The sequence below is a fragment of the Microcaecilia unicolor genome, chromosome 8 (assembly GCF_901765095.1).
Source record: "Microcaecilia unicolor chromosome 8, aMicUni1.1, whole genome shotgun sequence".
NCBI lineage: Eukaryota > Metazoa > Chordata > Amphibia > Gymnophiona > Siphonopidae > Microcaecilia > Microcaecilia unicolor.
The window spans coordinates 92,240,081-92,260,588 of record NC_044038.1 but is presented as its reverse complement, the minus strand read 5'-3'; the positions used below and the strand labels follow the sequence as shown (position 1 = coordinate 92,260,588).

The 20,508-nt window shown below is 48.2% G+C and overlaps 1 protein-coding gene across 1 annotated transcript in view; it reads right to left on the bottom strand.

The window, feature by feature from the left end:
• Positions 1 to 20,508, bottom strand: part of KMT2B (lysine methyltransferase 2B) — an 880,409-nt gene that overhangs the window by 385,322 nt on the left and 474,579 nt on the right. The window contains 5 exon segments of the mRNA XM_030212457.1: positions 11,495 to 11,601; positions 11,706 to 11,830; positions 12,132 to 12,205; positions 16,980 to 17,087; positions 17,336 to 17,431. Coding sequence (XP_030068317.1) covers positions 11,495 to 11,601; positions 11,706 to 11,830; positions 12,132 to 12,205; positions 16,980 to 17,087; positions 17,336 to 17,431 — 510 coding nt within the window.

Sequence of the window (20,508 nt, the reverse complement as noted above, 5' to 3'; positions counted from 1 at the left end):
TTGACGTAGGCCACCGCCGTAGCATTGTCAGAGAGAACCCGGACATCTCAGGACAGCAGCATTGGCTGAAACTGTAAAAGAGCCAGACAAATTGCTCGGGTCACCAGGCGACTGATGGACCAACATGACTCCTCTGCCGACAGGGAGCCCTGAGCTACCTGTCCCTGACAATGGGCTCCCCATCCAGACAAGCTGGAATCTATTGTAACCAGCACCCAGGAAGGTGGATCCAGGGGCAAGCCACGGCTCAGATGAGGAGAATCCAGCCACCACTGAAGGCTGAGCCATACTGGGCACCAGAGAGACACTCCGCAAGAGACAGCATCCACCTGGAGAGACCGGCGCACCAGGAGAGGTGCCTGAAGAGGCCTCATGTGTGCCCTCGCCAACAGAACGACCTCGATGGTCGCCACCATGGACCCCAGAACCTGCAAGGTATCCCATGCTGCTGGAGCCTGGGCCGTCAGCAACTGACAACCTGGGACTGAATTATTAGGATGCAGTGTGCCGGAAGGTGCACCAAGCCTTCCCGTGTATTGAAAAGTATACCCAGGAACTCCAAGGACTGAGAGGGAACCAGAGAGCTCTTGGACGTATTGACAATCCAGCCCAACTGCTGAAGCAGGCAAACGACTCGATCTGTGACCCTCCTGCTTTCCTCTGCAGACCCCTCTGATTAACCAGTCGTCCAGGTAGGGATGCACCAAGATCCCCTCCCGATGTAACTGGGCCGCCACAACAACCATCACTTTGGAGAAGATCCGAGGTGCTGTAGTTAGCCCGAAACTGAAAGTGATCTCTCAAGACCGCAAACCGAAGAAACATTTATTTATTTATTGCATTTGTATCCCACATTTTCCCACCTCTTTGCAGGCTCAAAGTGGCTAACAATACATCACGAATGTTGGAAATGTATAAGAGAATATACATTTAGTATTACATAAGGATCTTGTTTTACATGATAATGATGAAATAAGATAGTAGAGTGACAAGCAAATGCTGTAAAACAATTCTGGGTATATTTGTAGGAATTCACATTTGTTGATCTTTGTGGTATGCCTTGTTAAAGAGATGGGTCTTCAGTAGTTTGTGGAAGTTAGTTAGTTCATAGATCGTTTTCAGGCTGTGCGGCAGCGCATTCCAGAATTGTGTGCTCAAGTAGGAAAAGGTAGAGGCATGCGCTAGTTTGTATTTTAGACCTTTACAGTTGGGGAAGTGAAGATTGAGGAATGTGCAGGATGATTTTTTAGCATTCCTGGGTGGTAAGTCTATCAGGTCTGACATGTAGGCTGGGGCATCTCCGTGAATGATTTTGTGAGCTAGGGTACATCTTTTGAACGTAATGCATTCTTTAAGTGGGAGCCAGTGTAGCTTTTCTCGTAGGGGTTTCGCACTTTCATATTTTGTTTTACCGAATATGAGTCTAGCTGCTGTGTTCTGAGCTGTCTGAAGTTTCTTGATTATTTGCTCCTTGCAGCCAGTGTAGAGTGCGTTGCAGTAGTCTAGATGACTGAGTACCATTGATTGTACCAGATTGCGGAAGATGGTCCTTGGGAAGAAAGGTCTTACTCTTTTTAGTTTCCACATTGAGTGGAACATCTTCTTAGTTGTGTTTTTCGCGTGACTCTCAAGAGTTAGGTGTCGATCAATGGTAACTCCAAGAATTTTTAGGGTATCCGAAATTGGAAGGTTCAGTTTTGATGTGGTAATGTTGGTGAGCAACTCCCCTGGTTGAACGGCCACAATAACAGACCTGAACATCTCCATGTAGAAGGGCAACACCCGCAAGGACTGATTTACCCTTTTTAGGTCTTAGGAACGACAAAACTAAATGGAATATCTGCCAGAACCTCTCATGGCTGGAGGAACAGGAAGCACAGTTCGCAGGACTAACAGATGATCCAGGGTTTGACGCATAGCCTTGGTCTTTAGCAGGGACTTGCAAGGAGAAACGAGAAAGGCATCTGGAAGAGGACGGCAAAATTCCAGAGCACACCCATTCTGGATTATGTCCAGGACTCACTGGTCCGAAGTTACCCGGGCCCAGCTCTGATAAAACAGTTGTAGCCTGCCGCCTATGAGCAAACCCGGAGCCTGGGTCCCTGCAACTTCATTGCGAGAGTCTGGCATCATCAGTGGTTCCGGAACCTACGTCCCAACCGTCCCCACGGTTGCCTCAAAAGGGCTCAAAGGGTTGATCCCTATTCCAGAACCGAGCTTGCTGAGTTTCTGCCCCTCTACCTGGCCTGTATCTGCGCACTTCCCCGAGGCGCCCACGGGTCACAAAGTGGGAGGCCAGGCGAGATCTTCGGGAAGCCGAGCCCCCCTGGACTCGCCCAAGCTCTTAAGAAGCTTCACCAACTCATCACCAAAAAGAAGCTTACCCTGGAAGGGGAGCTGACTCAAGCGTACCTTTGCAGCCCAGTGCCGGAGCCATAGGAAGCGGCGCTCCGCAACTACCAGAGCCAAGGACTTCGCAGAGGCTTGAACCAAGTAATACATGGCATCCACAAGAAAAGCAGTGCCCATCTCCAGATTGATGACATCAGCTGCTGAATGAGAAGAGGCATCAGCTGGGACATCAGGAAGATGCTCAGCCCAAGAAAAACAAGCCTGAGCAATGTAACCTCCACAAATGGCTGCCTGCAAGGCAAAGGCAGAGACCTAGAAGGGGCGTTTCAACAAGGCCTCCATCCAGCGGTCCTACGGGTCCCTGAGAGACACCCCACCCTCAACAGAAATGGTCATCTTCTTGGCGACTGCTGTCACTAGTGCGTCCACCTTAGGGACCTGAAAGATCTCCAGATCTGTTTGTGGAAGTTGATAAAGGCGAGCCATGGCCTGACCAATTCACAAATGTGAATCCGGAAGCAGCCACTCCGCCTCCAACAACTCTTTTAAGTCCTCTTGATAGGGAAATGTCTGTGGAGGCCTGCAGACCCCCTTAAGCAACGGATCCCCTTTTCGAGTAACATGAGGGGCATCCTCCGAAATCTTAAGGGTCTGAAGGACCTCAGCCAATAGCGATGGCAATTCTTGCTGCCTAAAAATACATACCACCGAAGGGTCCTCTCCCAATGGAGCCCCTGCAGGCTCATCCAGGGACTCAGGGTCCCAAAACTCCCCATTATCCACTTCCGCCTCTACCAGAGTCTCCGACCCAAGGGAACTAGCATCCTCCAGGTCGTCGAGCCTGGCTAACCGAGGTTTCTTAGCACCCAGAGCCGCAACGGAAGGCACCAAGGACCCGTCTCACACCACAGGAGTCGGCAGACCCAGTGAAACATCTTGCAGAAGTCCCATTTTGAGGCAATAAGCCTGATGGAGGAGGCCAAATGTAGGAGAAAACAGAGTAACAGGGGCCCCCCTAAGGAGTCTTGCCAAGAAAGAACTTGCAGCTCCTCCGACAAAGAAGGGGCCGGGGCAGGAGACAAGATGGCAGATATTCACGCTGAAACTGCGTCCAGCGCATCGCGGAGCAGAGCAACCTTATCCTCAGCAGGCACTTCAGCAGCCGTGCTGGAAACCTTCTGTGCCCCCACCGCTGCCGGCAAACCCACAGCCGAAGCCATCAGAGTGATTGGGCCCCGCCTCCTAAAAAACCCAGCAAAGGCCGGAATTGAGGGAAACAATGCGGCGGGCTGAGCAGGCTGCACAACGGTGCAACTTTTCAGATTGCGTTGCCATCAGAGGGAGCAGGAAAGAAGGAAGAGCCACCCTCACGGTGACCAGCCTACAGCTTCCCATCGCCCACAGCGCTGAAATACTGCTCTATTATATCTTTCTTATCCTTGGTTTCTTTTTTTAAAACTGCAGCTGCAAGCAAAACACAAACCAGCTCCAGGATTGTTTTTCTTTTTTTTTTTAAACGTTAAATAAACAGGTGCTCTATTCCCCCTAGGGCAGCGCTAAAGGAACTTCTCCCAGGGAGAAGGGGGAGAAGGCCGAGGCACTCTGCCCAAGGGCAGAAGGGAGCAGGAGGGAGGGGGGAGGGAGGCACCCGGAGTATACACTCCCCAAGAGGTGCAGGGGCCAGAGCCTGAGACCAAGAGCAGTAACTCCTCTCCCAAAGTCAAATTTCTTTCTTGTTCTTTTTTTCTTTCTTTCTTTTTTTTTTTTTTTAAGAGTTAAAGAACCACGAGAATGGTTGCACAGCACATTTACCTCTGCTGGGAGATAGAGGAATACTGAGCAGGCAGGGTTGCACAGTCCCTTATACAGGAGCACTGCTCAATAATTCTCAGTCTCCCTCTGTTGGTAGGACTGCATAATACCCACTCGTCGGGAATGGTCTGGAGATAAGGAAAGAATAATATCAGTTGGACAATAAAAAAATAGAGTTGGAGTCGAAGGTTTGGTATACCGACTCCACAGCTTTGAATGTAATCTATTTAATTCAATGTCCTTGTAAATTATATTATATTGGCTGAACAGTGCATCTGATTACATTTTGGTTATATGAAAACAAACCTTGGATAATTACAAACAAGAAGCCTTGCTAGTAAGTCACTGGTGGGAGAAACAGCATTCTGTTCTGGATTTACATTGGAAAATTATGGATTGAGTTAACTCAGGGTGGAAAGGTAAAATTATGTATCATACCTGATAATTTTCTTTCCATTAATCATAGCTGATCAATCCATAGACTGGTGGGTTGTGTCCATCTACCAGCAGGTGGAGATAGAGAGCAATCCTTTTGCCTCCCTATATGTGGTCATGTGCTGCCGGAAACTCCTCAGTATGTCGATATCAAAGCTCCATCCGCAGGACTCAGCACTTAGAGAATTACACCCACAAAGGGACACTCTGCCCAGCTCACCACCGCCGAAACGGGGGAGGGGAATCAACCCAGCTCATCCCCACACAAGTGGGGGAGGGGAATCCGTCCAGCTCATCCCCGCGGAGCGGGGGAGGGACACCACACCCGCCGATGCGGGGGGGATCTGGCTTATCCTGCAACCGCAACCGCGGGAGGAGCTGACTGACCCTAACACCGCCGAAGCGGGAGGGGTACAAAGCTGCCCTACAGCCGCACGAAGCGGGAGGGAGCGCCGGCAGAATTTAAATCTCAATCCAGCCCCGTAAAACGGAGGGGAGAGGAATGCAGCAGCTCACTGTAACACAAACTCGTCTCAACTCTTGAAGAATCCAAGTGAAAAAATAACTTGAACACGAAGTCTTCCTGAACAGGAACTGAAGACTAAACTTGAATCTGAAATGCAACCAGAATATAAACAGTACAGATATCTGGGAGGGACTATGGATTGATCAGCTATGATTAATGGAAAGAAAATTATCAGGTATGATACATAATTTTACCTTCCATATCATCAAGCTGATCAATCCATAGACTGGTGGGATGTACCGAAGCAGTACTCACCCAGGGCGGGACATAGAAATCCCTGACCGCAACACTGAAGCTCCAAACCGGGCCTCTGCCCGAGCAGCCACAGTCAAGCGGTAATGCTTGGAGAATGTATGGGCCGAAGCCCAAGTTGCCGCCTTGCATATCTCTTCCAAGGAGACGGAACCAGCCTCTGCCATCGAGGCCGCCTGAGCTCTTGTGGAGTGAGCCTTCAGCTGGATAGGCGGCACCTTCCCCGCGGCCACATAAGCCGCTGCAATGGCTTCCTTGACCCATCTTGCCACTGTAGGCTTAGCAGCCTGCAGGCCCCTACGAGGACCTGCAAACAGGACAAACAGATGATCCGATTTCCGGAAATCATTGGTCACTTCCAAGTATCTGATGATGACTCGTCTCACATCCAGACATTTGAGAGCAGAGTATTCCTCTGGGTAGTCCTCCCTACGAAAGGAAGGGAGACAGAGCTGCTGATTCACATGGAAGCGAGAAACAATCTTGGGCAGGAAGGAAGGCACTGTGCGAATAGTCACTCCTGCCTCAGTGAACTGCAGAAAAGGCTCTCGACATGAGAGCGCCTGGAGCTCGGAAACTCTTCTGGCTGAAGTGATAGCCACCAAAAAGACTGCTTTCAACGTCAGGTCTTTCAGAGATGCCCTCGACAAGGGTTCAAAAGGCGGCTTCTGCAATGCTCTTAGCACCAGATTGAGATTCCATGCAGGCACCACAGAGTGCAGAGGAGGGCGCAGGTGATTAACTCCCTTGAGAAAGCGCACCACATCTGGCTGTGAAGCCAGGGAAACACCCTTCAGGCGGCCCCTGAAGCAAGTCAGAGCCGCTACCTGGACTTTAAGGGAACTGAGCGACAGGCCTTTCTCCAGACCTTCTTGCAGGAACGCCAACACTGAAGAAATTGGAGCAGTGAAGGGAGAAAGGGAGCCTGCTTCACACCACGCTGCAAAGGTACGCCAAACCCTGGCGTAAGCAGTAGAAGTAGAGCGCTTCCTCGCTCTCAGCATAGTGGCGATGACCTTGTCTGAGAAGCCCTTCTTTCTCAGACGCTGCCGCTCAATAGCCAGGCCGTAAGACCAAAGGGGGAGGGATCCTCCATCACCACGGGACCCTGATGTAACAGGCCCTGCTCCACAGGCAGTCGCAGAGGATCGTCGACTGAGAGCCTGATCAAGTCCGCATACCAGGGACGTCTGGGCCAGTCCGGACCCACCAGGATTATCCGGCCCGGATGCTTTGCCACCCGGTCTAGCACCCTGCCCAACATGGGCCAGGGCGGGAACACATAGAGGAGCTCTTGTGTCGGCCACTGTTGGAGAAGAGCATCTACTCCCAGGGATCGAGGGTCCCGTCCTCTGCTGAAAAAGCGCGGCACTTGGCAATTGGCCGATGACGCCATCAGATCTAGGCTCGGCTGGCCCCAGCGCTTCGTGATGTCCAAGAACGCCTGAGCAGATAGCTGCCACTCTCCGGGCTCCAAGGTATGGCGACTGAGAAAGTCCGCCTTGACATTCATGACTCCGGCAATGTGGGCCGCTGACAGCTGTTCCAGGTTCGCTTCCGCCCACTGGCATAGATTCATGGCCTCCTTGGCTAGAGGGGCGCTCTTGGTACCTCCCAGGCGGTTGACATAGGCCACAGCAGTGGCATTGTCCGACAGGACCCGTACTGGCTTCAACGCCAGTACCGGGATGAACTCCAAAAGCGCCAACCGAATGGCTCTGAGTTCCAGGAGGTTGATAGACCACTTTGCCTCTGCAGGAGACCAGAGCCCCTGCGCTGTCCTTCCCAAGCAGTGGGCTCCCCAGCCCGTCAAAGAGGCGTCCGTCGTGACGACAATCCACTCTGGGGTCACCAGAGGCATTCCTGCAGACAACTTGTCTGTCTGCAGCCACCAGCTCAGCGCCTTGCGCACTGCTGGGTCCAAGGGAAGGCGCACAGCATAATCCTCCGACATCGGAGTCCAGCGCTGCAACAGAGAGTGTTGTAGTGGTCTCATATGAGCCCTGGCCCAGGGCACTACTTCCATCGTGGCCGTCATAGAGCCCAACAGCTGCACATAGTCCCAAGCCCGAAGAGGAGAGGCTACTCGGAACTGGTCCACCTGAGCCTGAAGTTTGACAATCCGATTGTCTGGCAGGAACACTCTGCCCACTTGGGTGTCGAATCGAACTCCCAGATACTCCAGGGACTGAGTCGGGCGCAGCTGGCTCTTCTCCCAGTTGATGATCCACCCCAGGGAGCTCAAAAGAGCAACCACCCGGTTCACAGCTTTGCCGCACTCTGCATAAAAGGGGGCTCGGATCAACCAGTCGTCCAGATAAGGATGGACTTCTACTCCTTCCTTTCGCAGGAAGGCCGCGATGACCACCATTACTTTGGAAAAGGTCCGCGGAGCAGTAGCCAACCCGAAAGGGAGGGCTCTGAACTGGAAGTGTCGTCCCAGGACTGCAAAACGCAGGAAGCGTTGATGAGGAGGCCAGATGGGAATATGCAGGTACGCTTCCTTGATGTCCAAGGAAGCCAAGAACTCTCCTGCCTTCACTGCCGCTATAACAGAGCGGAGAGTCTCCATGCGAAAGTGCCGCACTTTCAAGGCCCGATTGACCCCTTTGAGGTCGAGGTTAGGCCGGACAGAACCTCCTTTCTTTGGTACCACAAAGTAAATGGAGTAACGTCCCTTGCCAATCTGATTTTCTGGCACCGGAACGACCGCACCCAGGCGGATCAGGTTGTCCAAGGTCTGCTGCACTGCCACAGCTTTGACCGGAGACTTGCAGGGAGAGAGTACAAACCCGTCTCTTAAGGGTCGGCAGAACTCTAGCTTGTAGCCGTCTCTGATGACTTCCAGCACCCAAGCTTCTGAAGTTATTGTGGTCCACTCGCCCAGAAACGAGGACAGCCGTCCTCCAATCTGCACTGGGGCGTGGACCAAGGCCCCGTCATTGGGTACGAGACCCTGGGGGAGGACCGGAGGGAGCACCTCCGGGACGGCGGTCTCTGCGAAAGGAATGCTGCTTGGGGGAGAAGTTCCTCTTGAAGGAAGAGGGGGCAGAGGAGCCCGACCTGCCCGGGCGGTACCGACGGGCTTCCTGAAACCGTCCTCTGGAGGTACCGGAACGAGTACTAGCCCGAGCCCTGACCTCTGGTAACTTCTTGCCCTTAGACGTGCCGAGATCGGTCACGATTTTGTCCAGCTCGACCCCAAAGAGCAGCTTGCCTTTAAAAGGCAATCTAGCCAGGCGGGATTTAGAGGCGTGGTCAGCAGACCAATGTTTCAGCCAAAGCCACCGCCGCGCAGAGAGTGTCTGAGCCATGCCTTTAGCTGAGGCTCTCAAGACATCATACAGCAAGTCTGCCAAATAGGCTAAGCCCGATTCCAGGGCCGGCCAATCAGCCCTCAAGGAATGATCCGAGGGGGAAGCCCGCTGCACCATAGTCAGGCACGCCCTGGCCACATAGGAACCGCAAACCGAGGCCTGCAAACTTAAAGCAGTCGCCTCAAAGGACGACCTTAAGGCCGCCTCCAATCTTCTGTCTTGGGCGTCCTTTAGGGCCGTGCCACCTTCCACCGGCAAAGCCATTTTCTTAGTCACCGCAGTGATTAAAGAATCCACGGTAGGCCACAGATAGGCCTCACGTTCACTTTCAGGCAAAGGATAGAGGCGGGACATAGCCCTAGCCACTTTGAGGCTCGCTTCCGGGACATCCCATTGAGCCGAAATTAAGGTGTGCATGGCATCATGCACGTGGAAGGTTCTAGGCGGGCGTTTCGTCCCCAGCATAATGGCAGAGCCAACAGGGGCTGAGGGAGAGACGTCCTCCGGAGAGGAAATCTTCAAAATGCCCATGGCCTGCACTAACAGGTTGGGCAAATCCTCTGAGCTAAAAAGCCGCGCTGCAGAGGGGTCATCCGCTCCAACCGAGCGGGGATCCGTCTCCTCCAAGGAATCCGCAAAGGACCGTTGGGAGAACTCAGATACGCTGCCCTCATCTACATCGGAGGAGACAAGGTCCTCCAAGGCCTGGGAATCAACCCGAGGGCGTTACCTCCGGGGACCTCAACCTCTTTACCAAACGAGGGAGCAGGGGCAGCGTTTTGCATAAGGAAGGCCTGATGCAGCAGCAAAACAAACTCGGGGGAGAAACCCCCCCAGACCGTGCACTTCCGCAGCCTGGGCTACAGCCCTAGACGCACCCTCAACCGGCGCTCGCAAGAGCGGGGGAGAGACATGCTGCGCATCCAAAATGGCGTCCGGCGCAACACTCCGTGAAGGAGCCACGCGGGAAAAACGGCGCTTAACTTTAGCCGCTTTGGTGCCGTCGCCCAAATTAAGGGCGTCCATGGCATTAATGTCTCCCTCAAGGGCGGCCCACGAAGAAGCCGTCCGAGCCGCGTGGCCGGCCAAGATGGCGGAGGCGAGCAGCGGGGGATGGGCGTTTATGGCGGGAAAAACCGCCACGCCGGAGGAAGGACCGGGACACTCATCGGTCACGAAACTGTCACCCAACAAGGGCGAATCAGACTTTAAGACCCCCGCATCCCCTCTAGAAGCGCCCAAGCGATCCGGGGAGCGACTCTTTGCGCCCTCGCCCTCCGACGCCATATGCCACGTGGAGATCAATTGGGGAACCCCCTGCCCGCTATAAAAAGGTAAAAATTACCTGCTTTCCGCTCCGAGCTGTAACGACCTGGTGTCCCAGTGAGTAGCTGCAATAAACGTTTAAATAAACGTCGAAATAAACGCCTTTAAGGACGTTCAAAATTTTTTTTTTTTTTTTAACGGAGCCAGCGGGAGGGGGGAGAAAAGGAGGGACCTGGCGCCACCAGGTTTGCACTTGCTCAAGAAGAGCCCTCAACCCCAGGCACTCAACAAAACCTAAAAATTAGGCTTGGAGGCCTAGCCAGAGCTGCTGCTGTGTGTGACCACCACCTGCTGAGATAGAGAACATACTGAGGAGTTTCCGGCAGCACATGACCACATATAGGGAGGCAAAAGGATTGCTCTCTATCTCCACCTGCTGGTAGATGGACACAACCCACCAGTCTATGGATTGATCAGCTTGATGATATGGAAGGAGGGGGTTATGAAAGGATCTTGAATTATAAGGAGCAAAAGTGGATTTATGAATTAAAAACTGGATCTATGGGTAGACTTAAAGAACTAGATTGGATATCTTTAGTTTGAATTAATTGGCTGGATGTGCCAGCTGATTAGGATAAAGGAAGAGGAAAGTACGCTGTCGTCATCTTGGAAATGGTTTGTGCAAGATGTTATACTGAGATCTTCAGATACTTTATGGTGCCACATTATATCTAAATGATATTTAAGAAACTGATATATTTTGGGATAGCTGGATTTTGAAGAATTGATTTTTGATATGTTTTCAGGTACCACTAATTTGACGCAGCTAGTAGAACATGATCATATCGGGTGGTCCTGAGAGATACTTTCTATTTCTGAGATAAGTTCAATATCTTCTATATATTTTAAGCATTATTTTTGAATACATTTTGAGGAGTAAGAAACAATAAGGACCTATGAAGAATTATGGCAGATGCTCAGAGATATAAATTGTGACTAGAGCATGCCTTCTGAAGTTCCTTAAAAAAATCATTTAAAACATTTTTTTCAGAAACAGTATGAATGCCTTCTATCTATTTAAGATATTGTCATGCAGGGGAAACGTGCATTGAATATGTTATTTTATAAAATAGGCATATACCGCGCAACTACACAAATGTCATCCCTGGGAATGCCTATGCATGGACCATGTAAAAGTATGAATGCCCTTCTTGCAATATACACTAAGACATTCATATATCCATGCAGTTTTATAACAGCCATTTCCAACAAATAAAACATACTTCACACATGGAAAATGCTCTATAACGTGCCCATCATAGTGGTTCTTCAGCTTCATCTTAAGAGCTCTTACACAGTACCCCCTCATATTCACTGTCAGTACTCTCACATATTAACCTCCCACATTACCACTCTCTCATACATTCAGACACATACAGTGTTCCTTTCAACCTCTTCACCAGCACAGTCCAGATGAGTGTGTTTATCAGCCTTTTTCCCAGCAACTATATCACACATTTACACAGATCCTGACCTTGGGCTCATCATCGCCATACTTCAGGCACAGGGCACACTGTCTTTTATCCTCAGCGCTAGCTGCGATCTCTGACTTACACATGCTTTTTCCTCTTACTTTTATACCTATAAGGAAAGATAAAATATACCAGTTCAATGCCTCAACAACCAGCAAGATCCTACAGCTGCTAGGAAAGGAAGAGGGGATGAGGCGGATCTATGGTTGTTACCTAGAGGTGGAGACTCCTTTTCCAGTGGAAGGCCATTCTTAGTAGGCCACACATCATCCCGTTCCCTCCACTGTGCATATAAGTGATCAGAGGAGGGGGGCAGCACAGCATTGGGTAGCATACCACTGTAGAAGAGGGAGAACACAAAAGTTATGAAGAGGAAGGAAAGACCAAGTGAAAGAAAAATAAATTGCGGGAATAGGTGCTGTCAGAACTTGAGAAATGAAGAAACATGTTTTGAGAAGGGTCACACCAGCGATGAAGAATCAAGAGAAGTAGGAGTGAGGGGAGAGAGATCAAGAGAAGAGAAGGAACACATTGCTGGACAGAGGGAGAAATCAAGAGTCAGGATGGGGCCTAAAGAATGAATTAAAGACATTTTGGAGCCACAGGTAAAAGATTATTGTGAATTAAGCATATACTCACTTTGGAACTGTTTTGTTCTGGTCCCAATACTTTGAATCTTGGGTATTAAACCAGCTGAAGTACTGATCCATGATCTGCAAGAACAGTGAGAAAAATCAGAGATCAAATCAATCAAGAGCCTGCCTATTTTACCCTGACCACTTCTGGTCACAAAGTGTCCTAAATATGACCAATACACTGGCCACTCCAAGTACACCGGAACCAGGAAGCCCCTATATCAATCTACTCCAGTAAACTACCTTTGTCTGCCTCCCAACCCCTGAAACAAGGTCACAATCTCCTAGTTATTTATTTGTTGCATTTATACCCCGCTCTTTCCCGCTCGATAGCACGTTCAGTGCGGCTTATGTAGTATGGGTTACAATGTATCACAGAAGTAACACATTTGTAGGATATTAGAATTATGGTGTGGTTGTATAGAGTAGGACAAGAAGAAGAGATGTGGAGGGGAGGATTGAGGTATAGGTATATTAGTGATGTGGATTGGGCTCGTAAATTAAGTCAGGTCGTTTGGATAGGCTTGTTTGAAGAGGTAAGTTTTCAGCAGCTTTTGGAAGGGTAGATGTTCGTTGGTTGTTCGGATGGATCTTGGTATGGCATTTATTATTTATTGCATTTGTATCCCACATTTTCCCACCTATTTGCAGGCTCAATGTGGCTTACAGAGACCTGTTATGGCATCGTCATTCCAGGATGTTAGATACAATTAGTGATGTAAAAAGATTAAAGGATGGGAAAAAAGAAAAGATCTAGGCAGATAAATGTAAAAGGAAGACTTTCATAACTGGGGTGGATTGGTGAGGTGATCTAGTTACGTTATGGGTTCTCTTTGTAGGTCTTATTGAAGAGATACGTCTTCAGAGATTTACAAAAGTTAGATATTTCGTCGATTGTTTTCAAGGCAGTTGGTAATGCATTCCACAGCTGCGTGCTCATGTAAGAGAAGGTAGTCGCATGTATCAGCTTGTATTTTAGTCCTTTACAGATGAGGAAGTGTAGTGGCATTTCTAGGAGGCAGGTCCATGAGGTTTAGCATGTAGGTCGGGGCATCTGCTAGAATGATTTTGTGTACAATTGTGCAGATCTTGAACGTGATAGGTTCCTTAAGTGGGAGCCAGTGAAGTTTCTCTCTTAAGGGTTCTGCACTTTCATACTTAGTTTTTCCAAATACGAGTCTGGCGGCGGTATTCTGGGCTGTTTGGAGTTTCTTGATAGTCTGTTCTTTACATCCAGCGTACAGTGCATTGCAGTAGTCCAGGTGACTTAGTACCACTGACTGTACCAGGTTATGGAAGATGTATCTCGGGAAGAAAGGTTTTACTCTTTTGAGTTTCCACATGGAGTGGAACATCTTTTTTGTTGTATTCTTCACATGGATATCGAGTGTGAGGTTTCGATCAATAGTAACTCCAAGAGTTTTCAAATTATTTGAGACGGGAAGAGAAAAGTTTGGTGTGGTTATGGTGGTGAAGTTGCTTGTGTTATGTTGTGAGGTAAGTACCAGACATTGTGTTTTTTTCTGCGTTAAGTTTTAATTGGAATGCATCCGCCCCAGAGTGCATGATTTGGAGGCTTTAGTTGATCTCGTTTGTGATTTCATTTAGATCATTTTTAAACGGGATATAAATCGTGACATCGTCTGCATATATGTAAGGGTTGAGGTTTTGATTGGCTAGTAATTTGGCTAAGGGGATCATCATTAGGTTGAAGAGGGTTGGTGAGAAAGGGGATCCTTGGGGGACTCCACATTCATGTGTCCATGGGGCTGATATTTCCATGTTCGTTGTTACTTGGTATGATCCTGTGGTCAGGAATCCTCTGAACCAATTGAGAACTTTACCTCCTAATCCAAAGTATTCTATGTAATAGTATTTCATGATTGACCATGTCGAAGGCACTGGATATGTCAAATTGTATGAGGAGTATGTTGTTGCCAGTTGCAATTGCTTGTTTAAATGAGTTCATTACAGACACTAGTACAGTTTCAGTGCTATGATTCGATCGAAATCCTGATTGTGACTCGTGCAGAATTGAGTATTTATTTAGGTAGTCAGTGAGTTGTTTCGTCACTATGCCCTCCATGAGTTTGGTTATGAGCGGAATAGATGCTACTGGGCGATAATTGGATAGGTCCATTGTGCTTTTCTTAGCATCTTTAGGTAGAGGAGTAAGTAAGATGTTTCCTTTATCCATGGGGAAGAGACCATTTTGTAGCCTGTAGTTTAGGAGAGTTGGCTGCCCATAACGGAGAAGTTGGATGCGTAGTAGGTTTTGTATTTGAGACCTTTGCAGTTGGGGAGGTGAAGGTTGAGATATGTTCGAGAAGATTTGGATATGTTCCTGGCTGGAAGGTCAATCAGATTGGTCATGTAACTTGGAGATTCTCCGTGGATGATCTTGTGAATCAGTGTATGGACTTTGAAGTTTATTCGTTCTTTGATAGGGAGCCAGTGGAGTTTTTCCCGGAGTGGTGTTGCGCTTTCGAATTGTGATTTACCAAAAATGAGTCTGGCTGCCGAGTTTTGGGCGGTTTGGAGTTTTTTCAGGATTTGGGCTTTACATCCAATAAAGATGCTGTTGCAATAGTCAGCGTGGGTGAGTACAGTGGATTGTACCAAATTGCGGAAGGTTTTTAGGGGGAGGAATGGTTTCACTCTTTTCAATACCCACATCATGTTGAACATCTTCTTCGTCATGGCTTTTGCATGAGTTTCTAGAGTTAGGTGGTTGTCTAAAGTTACTCCTAGGATTTTTAGATTGTCGGATATTGGGATTGTGACATCAGGGGTGATCAGGGTAGTTGGGAGTAGAGTAGAATGTTGTAATGAGAGTATTAAGCACTGAGGTTTTTTTTTAATTTATTTTCATCTTGAAAGTTTTAGCCCAGGAGGTTAAGATGTTCATGCCAGTGATTATTTTATCAGAGATATCTGCTAGGTTGGATTGGAAAGGAATGAATATGGTAACGTTATCTGCGTAGGTGAAGGGGTTTAGACCAGATTTGGATAGGGATTTGGCTAGAGGAATCATCATAAGATTGAAGAGAATCGGGGATAGAGGCAATCCTTGGGGAACTCCGCATTGTGATGACCACGCAGACGAGATTGATGTGGTTGATTTGACTTGGTAGGATCTAGTGGTGATGAAATTTTTATCCATTTAATGATGTTTCCGCTGATCCCTAGTTTGTCCAGTAGTTTTGTAAGAATATCGTGGTTTACACCATGTCAAATGCGCTGGATAGGTCGAATTGCAGAAGGAGTATGTTGTTTCCAATTGAAATTTCTTGTTTGAACTTGAATATTAGGTTGAGTAGTACTGTTTCTGTGCAGGTCGAAAACCCGATTGTGACTCATGTAGTATGAAGAATTCTTGTATACATTTGTTAAGCTGGGAGGTCACTCTGTTTTCCATTAGTTTTGTCAAAAGAGGGATGGAGGCCACAGGTCGGTAATTAGTGATGTAATTTGCTGGTTTCTTGGGGTTTTTTGGTATTGGTGTGAGTAGAATATTGCCGTGTTCGGAGGGGAAGGAGCCTTGTTGAAGTAGGAAATTTAAATGGGTGGTGAGGTCTGTAATGAATCGTGCTGGGGCATTTTTCATTAGGTAATTGGGGCATGGGTCCAGGTGGCAGTAAGACTTGGAGAGTTTGGATACTGCTGTGGAAATTCTTCAGTGCTGAGGGGGGTGAAGTTTGTCCAGGAGTGGTCTGCCGGGATCTCTTCCAAGTCGGGGTCCAGTTCGTCGAGGAAAATATCGATGCTGGCATCGTCTTGGGGAATTGTGTTGCACAGATTAATGATTTTGTCGTTAAAATATTTGGCCAGCTGGTCGGCAGATGGACAATTTGAGGGTGAAGTTGTTACTGGATCCGTGTTGAGAAGATTCTTTATAATTTGGTATTGTTTTTTTATCTCTGTTCCGGTGGATGTGATTTGTTTTGTATAGTATGTTCTTTTGGCTCGTTTAATGGCATTCTTGTATTTCTTTTGTGTTAGTTTCCACGCATTCAGGGTGAGATCGTTTTTTGATTTAATCCAAGTTTTTTCTAGTTTCCTGGTTTGTGTCTTTAGGTTTTTGTTTTTTTTTTTTTTAAATCTTGTTTATTCACACCATCTTTAAAGTACAGGGCATATATACCTCGACAACATGTGATTCGAACGTACAAAAGATCTTACATGCCACAAAAACAAGTCACAACAATTTTTAAAAAACTTTTCACCCCCCCCCCCTCTACCCACAGTCCCCCCCTTCAGGAATTAAGTACTCGACTTCGAGCCACTGGAGTTAATGTGTCCCAGAACGTGTCTTTAGGATTTTTAATTTGTTGTTGAACCATGGTGAGGGTTTTTTTTTTTTGTGTGTAGAGTTTTGGAGTGTAGTGGGGCGATTTCATCCAGAATAAGTTTGAATCTGTTGTCCCATTCTGTGAGGAAGTGGTTTGAGTTTGGATCTATTGACCAGTTGTTGTCATAGATTTGTTGCCAGAAAGTTTCCTTGTCAATTCGCCCTCTGGTGCTGATTGTTATGGGGTCAGGTGGTTTGGGTTGGTCTTTTTTTCGCCATTGTATGGATAGGGTTGCCTTGTGATGGTCGGACCAGGGGGAAGCTGCCCAGCGGATGTCTGATAGGAGGAAGTTTTGGTTTGTGGAGTGTTTGTGGGCGATGATGTTGAGTGAGTGCCCTTTAGTATGGGTTGGTTGTGTTGGAGGAAGTCTTTACATTCCCGAGTGTGGGCAGAGTTGGAGTCTTCTAAATGGAGGTTTAGGTCTCCTATTAATAATATATTAGAGTTGTTAATGCATGCGTTTGATATAAAGTCCATGAATGTGGCTTGGTTATAGTTACCTTCACAAAGAAGTTTTTGGCCAGGGTGCCCACCCTCTTGTCCAAGCAATCTCGCTCTTCGCTGATGTGGCTCTGAATAATGTTCGCCACATCACTAGTGAAGCTTTGCTGCAAAAAGATCAAGAAAACATGGCTGTCAGTCATGCTCATCACACCACTCCTTGGGAGTAGGCTGCTACACTGTTTAAGGTCTTCCATCCTAGTATGCCTGATGCATAAATCCATGCCTGGTTGGCTACTGGTTGTCTTAATTAATCAATCAGAAAATATGTTTTGGTGTTGCTCAGTATGCAGGTTGTACTGTTTTTCTCTCTCTCTCTACTCAGAGCAGAGATTAAAATGCAGTTCGCACTTACTAAGGTACTGTAGCACCCTTCCTCAAAGAACCTGCTGACCATTTTCAAGTCACATGGCCTCTGGTGCACCTTCTCATCACCTCGTGTAATGAAGCACTGTAAAGAAATTAAAGTAATGAGGGAGAGTTCATCCTAAACCCTAGACAAGTTCAATAATATCAGGGAACTGGAAGTAGGGAGCTTTCAGTCTCAGTATACGCAGATGCACACCCAATAAAAAGAACCAACTTTAAGGTTAGAGATAAATGGTGCAAAAAAAGCCTTCAAACCCCTGATACAGTGCTGAAAGTGGATCATCTCTTGCTTGAATATTTAATTTCTCCATGGACAGCAAGGATTGTTAATACCACACTGATGGTGATGCCATTGCATGACAGCACCATGTTGGGTAAAGCTGCTGCTAGTGACAGTTAATGACGTGTAGTGATAACACAAAGGAATGGCACAATCACTGTAGGAGCAACAGCACACCATATTGTCCAGGGCAATGATTTTCAACCTTTTTCATCTTGCTGCACACTTATAAGGCCCAAAAATTGTCAAGACACACGACTGTAATCTAACCTATACCCACCCCCGCAAAGATCCATTCCATTCCCACCCATCCACGCAAGTAATCTCCTCCATCCCCAACTGTACATGTAACCTTCAGAAGTAGTTATTCATTTAATTATGCTACCAAAATACATTAGAACACCAATAATACCTGAAACTGGAAAACTGAACAAAATGGACTATTACAGATTCCTAAACAGACACCACGTCAGCAGATTCCTTCACCTTAGTTGCAGATGCAGAACATGACTCTCACCTGATACAAAATAGGGAAATGCAAAAAATATGCAGACAAAAACTGAAAGAGATACTGGACTCTGAATGTCATGCAACACAAGAAAAATAGAAAGAAGTGCATGTCCTCCTGTACAGTGCAAAATAAAGACGACAAATGTAAATTTTCAACACCGACATAACTAAATCACTAAACTGAAATTAATCCTTCCTTTGTAGTCCGGTGATTTTATTATATCAATCATCTTGTTCCCAACCTTTGGTTCTGCTTTCCTCTGTCTGTGCACATAACTCTGTTTCCAGAGCCTCCTTTCCATTTGCTATTTCTTTTCTTACCTCCTGCCTTATGTCTGTTTGGCACTTTCACGTTCAGCTTTCTTCAATTTCTCTGCCTCCTCTCAAATCTATCTCGTCTTCCTTTTTCTCTTGCCTTCAGGTGCATTCTGTTTCCCCTCTTCCCTTGATTTCAGGTGCAGCCCGTCTCTCCCTTCCTTTCATGTTCAGCACGTCTCCCCCCTCTTCCCTGCCTTCATGCGCAACCTGTCTCCCCTCTTTCCATACCTTCATGCACAGCTCGTCTCCTTTCGTCCCTTCAATTCATGTGCAGCCCGTCTCTCCCTCTTCCCTTCATGTTCAGCCTGTCTCCCCCTTCTCTTCATGTTCAGCCTGCCTCCCCCCTTCCCTTCATTTTCAGCCTGTCTCCCCCCTTCCCTTCATGTTCAGCCTGTCTCCCCCCTTCCCTTCATGCGCAGCCCGTCTCCCCTCTTCTCTTCCCTTCATGCGCAGCCCATCTCCCCTCTTCCCTTCATGCGCAGCCCATCTCCCCTCTTCCGTTGCCATCATGCGCAGCCCATCTCCCCTCTTCCGTTGCCATCATGCGCAGACCATCTCCCCTCTTCCTTTGTCAACATGCCCCCTCTTCCGTTGCCATCATGCGCAGCCCCTCCCCCCTCTTCCGTTGCCATCATGCGCAGCCCCTCTCCACTCTTCCTTTTCCATCATGCACAGCCTCTCTCCCCTCACCATCATGCGCAGCCCCTCTCCCCTCTTCCTTTGCCATCATGCGCAGCCCGTCTCCCCTCTTCCTTTGCCTTCATGCGCAGCCCCCTCTTTACCTTGCCTTCATGCGCAGCCCCCTCTTCACCTTGCCTTCATGTGCAGCCTGTCTTCCCCTCTTTCCTTGCCTTTAAGTGCAGCCCATCTTCCCCTCTTCCCTAGACTTCATGTGCAGCCTGTCTCTGCTCTTCACCTTGCCTTCATGTGCAGCTTGTCTCCCCCCTTCCCTTCATGTACAGCATATCTTCCCTTTAAGTTCAGCCTGTCTCTCCCTTTCCCTTCCCTGTACGTGCAGCCTGTTTCCTTCTCTTCCCTTCATGTACAGCATATCTCCCCTCTTCCCTTCCCTTTATGTTGCTTGTCTCCCCCCTTCCCTTCATGTGCAGCCCGTCTCCCCCTCTTCCCTTCATGTGCAGCCCGTCTACCCCTCTTCCCTTCATGTGCAGGCCATCTCCCCTCTTCCCTTGCCTTCATGTGCAGCCTGTCTCCCACCTCCTCTTCCCTTGCATTCATGTGCAGCCTGTCTCCCTTCTTCCCTTGCCTTCATGTGCAGCCTCTCCCTTCTTCCCTTGCCTTCATGTGCAGCCTGTCTTCCCTCTTCCCTCGCCTTCATGTGCAGCCCGTCCCCCCTCTTCCCTCGTCTTCATGTGCAGCCCGTCCCCCCTCTTCCCTCGCCTTCATGTGCAGCCCGTCCCCCTCTTCCTTCGCCTTCATGTGCAGTCCGTCCCCCCTCTTCCCTTCATGTGTAGCCCGCCTCCCCCTCTTCCCTTCATGTGTAGCCCGCCTCCCCCTCTTCCCTTCATGTGTAGCCCATCGCCCCCTCTTCCCTTCATGTGTAGCCCATCTCCCCTTCTTCCCTTCACGTGTAGCCCGTCTCCCCCTCTTCCCTTCACGTGTAGCCCGTCTTCTCCTCTTCCCTTCATGTGTAGCCCGTCTCCCCTCTTCTCTTCTCTATTTGTGCAACATATCACTCATTTTCCTCTGTGGTATTCTCTCCTACTCACTACCGCTTTTCCGTCCCACGGATCCAATATCTTTTCTTGCCATGACCAAAAGCAAAATTAACTGAGAAATTGATCTTTACACACTTGGCTGATTATGCTGATAAAATTTTTGCCTTTCATTCTAAATGATCAGTATTTCACTCAGGACATAGCTATGGAAGTTTTGACCTCCTTACCGATCAAACTTCATGCGATGCTAGATAAAGCTCGTGTGGCATTGGCAGTTTCATTGGATCTTCAATCAGCTTTTGATTTAGTAGATCACTCCTTGCTTCTACAAAGACTTTCTGATATTAGTATTGCAAGTATTGTTTATGAATTTTT